Source organism: Limanda limanda, chromosome 20, assembly GCF_963576545.1.
Source record: "Limanda limanda chromosome 20, fLimLim1.1, whole genome shotgun sequence".
NCBI lineage: Eukaryota > Metazoa > Chordata > Actinopteri > Pleuronectiformes > Pleuronectidae > Limanda > Limanda limanda.
In genome coordinates, this window is record NC_083655.1 from 3,468,001 (window position 1) to 3,479,747 (window position 11,747).

Below are 11,747 nucleotides of genomic sequence, written 5' to 3' on the forward strand. Positions count from 1 at the left end.
TTGTCGACCTGTGCCCGTGTTGTTGGCAATGGTTGTAAATTTTGGAATATTGTTTTGGCGAAAAATGGTTCCACTGTCTCCTATTAACGTTCCTGCGTCATGGAAGTTGTGAAGTGCGTGTTTGAGCAGAACTCATCATAGTGATACATCATCGTGTGAATGTGTGAGATAAAAAATCACTGGTTTGCGTTTAACTGAGGCTGCAGAGCGATAATTACTAATTGTGAGTCGGAGTGATAGTTCTCACAGGTCTGCAATGATTCTCTCATTAACTTTTTACTGTGACTCTAGGATATGGGTTTTTATAGTTTATAGCTCTATATTAGATAGATAGATAGATAGATAGATAGATAGATAGATAGATAGATAGATAGATAGATAGATAGATAGATAGATAGATAGATAGATAGATAGATAGATAGATAGATAGATAGATAGATAGATAGATAGATAGATAGATAGATAGATAGATAGATAGAGTACTTTATTCATCCCCGAAGGGAAATTAAGTCGTCATAGCAGCCGGTATATTTGAATACAATAAAATACAATACAATACAATAGAATAAAATTAAAAATAAAAGGTAGAAAGAATAAAAAAAAACAGAAGCACAAGATAAAAATACAATAAAATAGGTAGATAAGGTGCATTGGCAAGATGATGGTAAAAGTACTGATGATATGATGGTAATGGTATTGTTAGACAGTATATAAGAATAGTACAGTATATATAGTATATAATATAACATAATATATATTTATATATGATAGTAATTATATTATATATATTATATTATATAAACAAAACACAACAATTACATTATTCAGTCTCACAAAATGAAAGGGGAACAATTTTTTTTGCGGGGCTATTGCTGACAGCAGTTTGTTTTAAGAATCTCTCGGCCTCAAGTGCTCCCCAGAAAGTTGTGTTTCCAGATTTGCCGTCTTTAATAAAACAAGCTGTCTTCCAGTACTTCATATTTTAGTGAGACAGTCGCTGGGAAATCTGCTCCCGATCGCTGTTGTTCATCAATTATCCATCTTGTTTCCTGTTGTTTCGTAATCCTGTAATCTTCTGCAATCCGGTATCTGCGACCTCATTATACGAGATTATCTCAAGATTTTTTTGTGTGGCAGATTTGCTCAAACTGTTACGTCCCATTAGACGGACGGGACGACACACACAACGCACAACAAGCTCATTCTCAGGCACAGTGAAAGTAGATGCTCTGAGCTCATGGCGTACGAGAGAGAGATCAGAGTGGCAGAGCGACTGCTGCAACACTGTTGTCATAACGGACTCCACATTCCTCTAACTACAACCGGCCAACAAAAACACACAACAGCATCATTAAACACCTGTGTACATCTCATGCAATCCAGTACAAACTGCCAGCAATAAACAGTATTGTGATGATATCATGTTTCATTTGTCTTGACATGTATTGGGAGTGTAACCGGATTATAAAACGAGATGTCCATCCTTGTCCTTCTGCTCACTCCTGTTGGAGTATATAATAAGCAGCTAACATTGAAGTTTACACCTGTAGTGCTGAATCCGCATGTTTGTGACTCACTCTGAAATCTACTGCGGGCCACTTGCTTTCCAACAGTGATAGTTTCAATCATATACGAGGCTGCACAAAGACTTTGAGGCGAATGGCGAGAAAATGACACAGATTATTGAAAAGATAGTAATTTTCATATAACAGTGGTTGTTGTTCACAGACTCTTGAAGCAGCACAATGCGGGACTGGGCCTCGGTGTTCTCGAGCTGCCGGCGGATCATATTTTGTTGACTGAATAAATTATCACTTTGTATTCATGATTAAGCAGGAGTTCACATTGGCCGTCCTTTGACTGGCAATAACTAACAAACAAACAAAAACATGCACCCAGGGGAGGCACCTGGAAAAAATGTAGGGTGAACACCAAATGCAAATAAAGAAAAGAATAGGCACATTGTGTCATTAATTAGAAGTGCAGGTTGACTGATATTAATTAAAAATCCCATTACTCTAACAATGGCAAAGCATTTTATAAAAAGACTTGCTAATAGGGCAGCAGACGACGGATTCTTTTAAACTGCAAAACACCCATTGGGCTCGTTAGACAAGAGGCAGCCTCCTCCTTATTAAAGGTGTCAAAAGAAAGTAAGTGACTTCACACAGGAGACGGAGAAACATGTCAGCTTCTTTTCTTGTTACAGTTGTTCCTAATTTATAAACCACGAATCAACAAAATGGAGTGTATGTGTGCAGAATCTGAATGATGGAGTAAGTGATAACCATGTGTAAATTCAAACAAGCACACCTACATCTGTTTAGCATAAAGCATAAAGCTTGCTCCTGCAGACAGGTGGGATCATATGCACATATATTACGGTTCAAATGTCTTAGCACTCCAATTTTTCATGATACGCATAATGAGCAAGATGCGCTGCTCACGCTACCGGTTGACGTGACGGCTATAAAAAGAAACAGGTAGCGCGAGGAACCGAAATAAGATTCCTGTTACCATCTGAAACTCGTGCCATCTGTTTGAGTAATTATATTTGCATTCGTTAATTAAGTTTTTCAACTTGCCATGAAGCACTGTCAGACATCTTAGGTTAACATTTCAGTTTGTTAAAACTTTGGTCACATGGATGTTTCATTGATGAAGTTGTTTGTAGTTTTCCATAACCTCATTTTGCGAGAGTATCTCTTTTCTGTACTTTTTTTTCTGTATGTTTGTCTGTCTCATCGTGAACGAGATATCTCAAACCTTGAGGGATCTTCTTCAAATTTGGTACAAACATTCACTAGAGCTCAATGATGACCTGATCTGAATCAGTTGAGCAAAACTCAAGGTTTCCTGCTGACCTCAAAAATCACATTGTCTGCCTTTTGGATCCTGATTTCTCAGGAACATCTCCAGCTTTGTTCACTTGGACTCACTGACCTCTTTCACACTTTGAATCGAAGATTAATTGATTTGATTCCAGTGGTCGAAAGCTATGCTCTTGTCCTCAAAAGTTGAGGCGATGAAGACGGCCAGCCATTGCATCTGCAGCGTCATGGTGCAGTGCATCAGCACCGTTGTCAGAGAAGATATCGGCAGGCCCATTATTCATTCGTTATTAATCATCAGTATAATATACGTTTATTGACTGAATTGACTGATGCTACTCAACTACTGGTTGGACTGGAGGAAAATGGAAGCTCCTCTCAGCGGCTGTTGAAAAGCCACAACTTTATGAGTAATGATCGTTCTCTACAGGGAATTCTCGACTCTGAGAGAGGATGGTGTTCCCTTTTTTTTTTTAATACCTTCTTGATTTGCAGCACATGGTCCCTCGTTGACAATGACCACGCGGTAAACTCGCATTTTGATTAATTTGTGTGATTTTCAGCGGAGGACGTAACCAGCCTCTGTAGAAAAAGCTGTAATTGGATTTCTGCAAACCAGGATTATATGGAGCTCGTCTCAGGAATGCATATGGAAAACGCAACTCTTTGCTGAAAGCAAGCCAACATTTGCCAAAGAACCCTCCACCAGCAAGTATATCAACCAGTTTGTTTGGTATCTTTATACAAGGCAGCCCTGACCTCTGACTGGTATCATAAAGCTATTTAATGTATCATCACATTCATGCTGATGATTCTTACACTTTAAGAAAAACTGGGGCACATACTATATATAGTGTATGATTCCCGTCAGGATTCCCGTTGTGTTAATCAGTCAATATCCATGTGTGAGCAGATCTATTTTCATACTGCTATTCATTAGCTCTGGAACTACCCTTCAATCCTACAGCCCGCTGTCCTAGAAACCCAGTGCAGTGATGACAGAGTGGCGGTATGTTGGCATATAGGCTGAATGTTATAGCTCCTTCACCGCATTGCCAGACCTCTCTCTGCGTGTGTGTGTGTGTGTCTGTCTGTGTGTGTGCCATGTCATACCACATTATGACTACTGATTGAGTGGTAAGTTCTTGCAGGTAGTTGGTGTTCTGGTGAGCCGCTGATGGAAAGAAAACACTGTCAAATGCAGCAAGCTTATTATAGCTGATCGATATTGGCTCGCGAGCCATTTCTTAGCTGCTGACAGCTCCGAGCTCGCTATCTGGGTTGTGTCATGCCTCAGTCAGGTAATAGGGATGGAGGTAAAAAAAAGAGAAAGAAGCCCACATATGCACTGGAGTGTAGGGATGTGTGTGTGTGAGAGAGAGAGACAGGGAGGGAGGGAGAGAAATCTTGGGAAGATGGAGAAAGGACAAAATGGAATAGATTGGCAGATAAGGCTCAGGGTGTGTGACAACAAATAGAAACCGTTGCTTATATTCACCTCTAAAGCTGTATTAGTGCAGGTCAGTGCTCTGAACACACTCACCTGCTGCTGTAAACAAGCCACTACATTCACTGTTTCTACATTCAGGGAGTTTCTAACCATGATTGTTGACAGAACCGTTATTTAAGTCTCAAATCGTATGACCTCTGCTTTCAGATTAATTTGGGATATCGTCTTTTGCATAACAACCAACATGGACCACGGCTGATTTGTTGATCTATCACGTTAATGTACATGATTGTTATTGATTATCTCGGAGACTCGGGTTGAGGCTTGATTCCCTTTTTCTCATATCACACTTGATTAAACAATACAGTGATATTGATACGACGTACAGAATGCAATTTTCTACCCAGAATCACAACAATATTCCCTATCAATGTCAAGATTTGAATGGAAATATGTTGACCACGCTGGTAAGTGATACAGATTGGGACATTAGCCAACCATTTGGAAATATGATCCCGGCAATTCAGGAGAAAAGTCCATTACCCACGAGGACAAAATGTATGAAATGTATTACTTTGGCAGGACAGATGAATGGTATCATTAGCTTTTATTTCAGGTGTTCTTTCCTGAATTTCTCGCAACATTCATCATCAACGTGCATTACAATTGTAAATGTCCTCAACCTCTTAATATGTTCTAACGAGCAGCTGAATCACTGGCACACCTCATGCATAATCTTCACGAGAGCCATCCTTTTAAATTACACTTCATTTGACATTGAATTACTCAGGCAACAGATTTCCAGATGACTGAAATCATTTGTGAGGTATTTTAAAGGAACAGCGCTTCTACCAATTCTGCTCTGTTCTTTCTTCACATCGATTTAAGTATTCGATCACGTTGCTTAGTATGTGTTACTACCTTTGTGTCAGATCTTTAACAGGCTTTATGGATCACAGCCTAAACAAGAATATTGTTATTTGGCATTTTGCTCAGGCGGTTCATGTCGCAGCCTTTCTTCGCGATAGGTCACTGAATAAACACACAGCACCAAGCGATCAGGTCATGAAGTTCTTTTGGAGTCGATGTTTATTACCTGCTGGCTTGCACTTTGTTTCACTGAAGTATTTAACAACAGTGGCTATCATCATCACGCCGTGTAAACGGGTTTGCTGCTTTCATAAGGGCCTCTTTAGGTTTCCAAGCATTTTACAGCTTAATTCTTGAGCATTTAAACCGAGCCACATTTAACTACGTGGAACCGCTACCACCAGTAAGGCTGGTAAATTTCATGTGGTCAGATGATGGAATCCTTCTTGGTCGGGCCCGGTGAGTAAGTTCTTGTTGAAAGGGTTTTTATGTCCTTCTTATGGGTCCTTATTGAGAGATTAAATTGCCGACTTCACATCGGTGATAAATCTCCGCCAGGTGTGGGGAGGGGCTGGCGGGAAGAGCCATCAATAAAAAGAAGGATGGCCATTCCTTGTCAGGCAGGAAGCGATGGAATAAACAAGTTGTGGGAGAAACAGGGGCTGCCCTTTCTAGCAAAAGTGGTTTATTGACTTTTATTTAAATGAGCGACCTTTTGTGCAAGTGTAAGGAATGAGGCGTTGGACCGTGCCCCTGCTTGCCATGCACTGTATTGCAGGAAAGGGTATGGAGAAACTTGTTCTTTCCTCTTGTGGGGTCCCTAGGTGTGTGTGACCATCAAAAACTGATTTGGATTTCTCTTTAACCTTCAGTGATGTGATGTTACGGGTACGATATTTGCTCTCAGAACCTAATGGCTGGAGCGTTGGTGATTTTCATGGAACTGATTCCCTCACTGCATATTTCTTGCCAAGTGTATAATTTGTTTAGTCCCCCTTTGAGAGAGGCTCGCTCATTTCCTTGCTATCATGTTTCCAATGTTGAAAGAATAATAAATAAATAAATAATCTCGAGCCTGTGTTGCTCGTATGTCGGTCCAATCGGCCATCAGCGAGATTGCAAAGGATATGACTGACAAATGGTCTCAGGTGTCCCGTCCATTCTTTATCTAGCTCTTTCTTTTTTCATAAACAAAGTGTACAAAATGTATTTTATTTCCTCTTTGCCGTGCTGTTCACTCATACATCACAGTGACACCCTGTATTCTGCGTTTTCTAGCATCCACTCACAAAAGACCCTGCATTGTTACTGATGGCAAACCCGAGACGTGCCTTTCTTCTGATTACACCTCCTCTGGTAGTAAGTGGTCATTATAATATTTATAATGCATCGAAATGACAAGCAACGCTCATTTAAGTGGATTCTGAATTGCCACGTTGCTATAATTCTAGAGAAAATGTGTCAAACAGCAATTCCTGACTCTGACATTATGTGAGAGTGCCACGATGCTGGAGAAGAGCCGCTGAACCCGGCGCAGACTTTAAAAGAGTGAGAGGAAGCAGCTGCCACAAAGCGTAGATTTTTCTTGCAGATAATCGCTGCTCGGCAGAGGAAGGGACTCGGCATTATCTAATTGTGGGTGCAAAGGCTGATCCATTAACCCCCTTAAGCCCTCTCGCTTTTAATTGCTAATCTGCAATAATGTGGTTGTTGTCAACAGCAGATTGTCAGAAGTTTCACTACACGAAGGCTTAAACGTGAATAGTTGTAGCTCAGCGTGTTCTTGTGGTTCCTTTGCATCCCAAATGAGAGAATGGTTATTAATGATTTCTTTTGTTCGTAGAGGAAAACACTGAATTCTAATGTTAATCGCTCTGTTTGTTGGCTGTTAGTGGAACTTGAGCTTGGTCGTCACACAACTCGAACCTGGAATAACTGCTGTAAAACCTTTTCCTAAATATTCCTGCCAGACCACTTTGTCTTTATTTAGTACAGCTCCACTGCGGTATCAATAACAAGCACATTTGATTGACTCTGAAGAAGCAGTTTCATCATCGGCGGTGAAATCTAAGTAGTAAACAGACTCTCGCAGACTCTTTTTTTAAACCGCTGAAGTTCACTTGCCCTTGAGCCTGGCCCTGGAGCAGTTGCTCCACATTAGCGACAGCAGTAGTAGAGCCGAGGACCATGTTGGATCGTGTCGTGACCTTATTTACACCCCAGGGAGTAAAGAGGATAATTAAATAAGTAGTGTAAGTACAGCTGCGAGTTGTGACCGTATCATTCCTCTCACGTTCAGTGTCTGTCACCTCAGCTTCCTTGATGAAGAGGCTGTACAGGCACGAATATATAAATTCCTCCATGAATATTGAGATGGAGTATTGTTTGTCTGTAAAAATCAATATGAATATATCAAAGCACTTCTTGTTTTTCACTGATAGACACTTTGAGGTTTGTTCTTAAATTGGGTCACAGGCATTTAATGGTATAAAAGGCTGAGTCTAAATTAAATCTCTTGCTTTATTTTGTAGTCATAGCATACAAGTGGAAATGCAGACCAGGCATATTTTCCTCTCGCTGTCACAGTAGGAACGAAATGTTGCTTTGCTTGCAACTCATTAATCTAAAAAAGACCAGACAGCATGTAAAGAAGGAGGGTTTTTTTTATCTGCTGTTCTTGCTTCTTCTGCTTTTTTCTTGCCTATATTTACCTTACATTCATATTACTGCATCGCAGGAAGAGGTGTGCACATTGTTTCTGCTTGAAAATGTATGAATGAAGCATTTATACTTTAATATGGTTCACCTAGATCAGACATGTACTTGGTTGTAAACTCTAGCTTTGATTAAATCATAGTTTTGTTCAAATTGATGACTGAAAATCTGTGTATATTAAAATTCAAATGAAGTTAACTAATCAACCAATACAAAAAATACAACTTAGTTAATGCACAGAGACATATTCAGTGCTTGTAATTCCTGATAGGTGCCTCAAGACTGTGCACATCAGTTTGGTGGAGAAGTTAATTGGTATCAAGAAGTATTGGATCATTATTTTTGTGGCGGGGTGATAATTGTGCCTCAACACTTCAGATGGTATCTATTTTAGAATCTAAATGAAAAAGAAAACAGCGGGTCAATCAACAAGATGTTGTTCTCAAGCAGGTGTCGCTATAGCAACGCCTGACACATTCAGGCGAATGCCACCAGTCTGTCGACTAACTTGTTGATCTTTAACTCCGGCTCTCTGACTCCTCACTCCATCTTTAATCGATGAGCTGCTTCCTCTGCTCCACTCCTCCTCCACCAGTAAAACTCCTGTCTGCCAAAACTACCACATCTTGTTAGCAACATGAATTGTGTTTTCAATGGCCCACGCTAATTAGTCGTTAATTGACTGTTGCAATTGCACTTGGCAGAGATGCATTTAATTTTAACACTCTTGAAAGGGATGTTATTGTTTTTGACATGGAAAGACGTCACCGATGTAGAAACCAGCCTTAAAAAAAACCCATCTCTAAACCACAGATGGTAAAATATTATATTTGAGAGAAAGGAAGCTGCAGAGGGAAACCAGTGCATGTGCCCTTCCTCACCTCCGACTGTGAACGAAACGCCGAGACCGAGTAATAACGCCAGGGACAATATTGATGAGCCGCATAACTCTGCAGGTCACTGAACGGAAATCGTGTTCACAAATTACCACAATTAGCATAACCGTATCACAGGCCGACCCGTCCCTGCAGCAGGAGTCACGGTTCATTAGAGGTCATTTATTGCTCTCTGAGACGATGACATGTCACTGGCGTCCTGCCTTCCCCGTCTCTGGGCGTTATTTACCCCTTTAGCAAAAAGCCTTTCCCTGTAAGATAGTCCCGACACAGACGCAGGATCACATCTCCAAATGCTTTTCATATGGCGTAGAATCAGTCAATTATTATGAAGCAGTGCAGCGGCCCAGGATTAAGTGACTTAGGAGGGCAGCAGACAGCCGCCTCCCTCCCTCCCTCCCTCCCCCTGCTTTTAGCCTCAGAGACTTCCACAAACAGCATGGCTTGTCAGGGCTGATTGCAGTGGCACTGGGGCAGATAAGTCAGTCTCACTATTATCCTGTATAAGCTAGGAGTGCCAAATTACAACTTTAAACCTTAAAACCCCCACAGAGGTTACTTTACGACTGTTTTAAGCCACGGGCGGAGAATATATGTATCAAGCAAATCCTACACTAAAAACATCGATGTTCGAGCAGCTCACAGAAAGGAGAGAGTCTGATGGGATGCATGTGTATCTCAGTGTGGATTCAGGTTATTGGTTCTCTCTCCGCTGCCCTTTTACGGCTGTCAGCATCTTCCCCGGCTCATAACCATGATGTTCTGACAGTTTTACAAGGACTGTATAGCTTAAATTTATTTCTACCACACCATCGATTCTTTCACCCTTTCACTGTCACGTGTGTCTGGCTTGTTTAACATGGAGGTGCGGGCAGGGCTCCAGTTAAATATATAGATTTTCTCCCTCCTCGTGACGGAGACATTTATGTCTTGGGACACTAACCAGCGCGGACAGTTTTACTATAAAGAGCATTATTAGATTAGAAGGTGCAGGCTCTAATGCAAAGTCGAAATGAAAATGGGTAACCTGCAGCAATTGCTTTGACAGTGGGGGGGGGGTTATGTTCGTGTGATTGGATAAGAACAGTCCTGCCTGAAAGATTACCCCAGTGTATACATTTACTTATCAAGGTATACAAATGCATTGTTGTTTTTTCGTTTTTTGGGATTTACTCAGAATAGCTTTAAACTTAATCTACATCAGTGTATTGTTCTATTCTTTTTCTACCACTCTCTCCATTCACCACTAATCCAATTTCTCCCAAGCTCCTTTACTATGTGATTCATGAATTCTCACCCACCATAAATAACAAATAATAAAAATAAATCTTTTTACCTTTCCCACATACTGCGGGTCGGACCCCATGTACTCCTCCAGGACGAAGAACTGGTTCCACACCCAGCCCCTCTTGACCCGCTGGTATCCGGCCCCCCCATTCCTCATGGAGCCCACCAAGCCCCTGGCGTGCTCCCTGCCCGCCCGGCTCCGTCCCAGCGGCGGTGAGGGGGGGCGCGAGGACGAGACTGAGCCTGCGTTGACGAGGATCCACAGGAACAGCAGCAGGCAGTCCCTCGTTAGCATTGGCGGTCTGTGAGGTGCAGGCCCCCCCGAGTTAAAGTCCAGTGACGGGAGCTGAGCCACGCTGAAACCACTTGTGAAGGTCGTTATGACGGAATGGGCGGCGGGGGGGGGGGGGGTGGGGGGTGGACCAGATGTGGCGAAACCCCACAAGGCGGTTCTCCCCCGGCTCTGTCAGGATCCCACTCAGAGATTTATGGAGCTCATCACCTGGAGGAAACAAAACAAATGCATCATTTAAAAAAGGTTTTCAGGATCTGGAATGACCTCATTCCGCATTAGCTCCGTTATATATTTATCATGCAGCGTGATTTGTCTGATCAGGGACCGTCTTGCAGCACATGTGCTCATCATGCACTGTGACCATGAGGTGTTGGTAACAACTCTCAAGCTGTTTCTGGCCCATATTTAGGTATTACCTAAAATGGTGGACAATATGTTCATATTCCCAAACATCAAAACAAGCTTTATAATCCTTTAACCGCTGCATTATCCAGATTACGTGTCTTGGTGAGAACACTGACCTTATATTTGCCGTCACTGACACAGACCTGTCAGAGTGGGAGCTCTTCTTCGATTGTCAGCAAAGGGCTCGTCATGTTTTATTTATGACACTTTAATGAGAGAATGCGGACGAGCTTTTTAGCTTTTGCCGCACTTGTCGTGGTATTTGACTGAGACCTCATTTAAACCCTTTTAAAAAATATTGAAGTTACCATTGTTACATCAGTTGCAGGCGCCCATTTGACGGTATGGAGCGATGCATTGGCAGTTCATATATCAAAATGACAGGCCGGCTGTATGAGATGTCAGTGCAAAGCACCAGGCTCACACTGATTTCTTTGAGATACTTTGCTTTCTCTCAGACATCACTCTGCTGCGGAGCACAACAGATTTGACAGCCGCGGCCACAGGAGATTGTTCCACTTGCTGCGGCATGTCATCTGACAGACTCCTCTCTGTCAACCAGGGGGACTCGTTCAGAAGATTACCAACATGTAATCCAGCTCTCGGGCCGTGCAATTGAATATTTAATTTGTTCATTCTCTTTCAATATGCATTGTATATGTCTGTGCTTTGGTTCAGTGGTCGTAACAATGAGATGTAAACATGAGCCGGGCCGCTGCGTTGTCATGTCTTGGAATCGTGTCTGATTTTGCATGCATGAGTAAAGCATGAGTAAAGCATGAGTGAAGCATGAGTGAAGCATGAGGGTTGTCACGGAAAGAAGAAAGTCTGAAATCTGAATATAAAGAATCTGATGAATCACAGTCTTGTTCATTACTGAGCAGACATCCTTTGCACTGTTGTTGTTCACACTGTGTTTTCAACATCAACACTCAAGCATCCAGCTGAGGAACGGAGCTGCTGGTTTCCACACCTGCTTTATTGTTTCCTCTCTGGCT

The 11,747-nt window shown here is 41.9% G+C and overlaps 1 protein-coding gene across 1 annotated transcript in view; it reads right to left on the reverse strand.

Moving 5' to 3' along the window:
* LOC133026852 (cadherin-12-like) overlaps positions 1–10,344 on the reverse strand; it is a 55,445-nt gene extending 45,101 nt beyond the window's left edge. Inside the window, exon 1 of the mRNA XM_061093830.1 lies at positions 10,099–10,344. Within this exon, the coding sequence (XP_060949813.1) occupies positions 10,099–10,344 (246 nt within the window). The remainder of the gene's footprint in view (positions 1–10,098) is intronic.
* Positions 10,345–11,747: the final 1,403 nt, after the last annotated feature.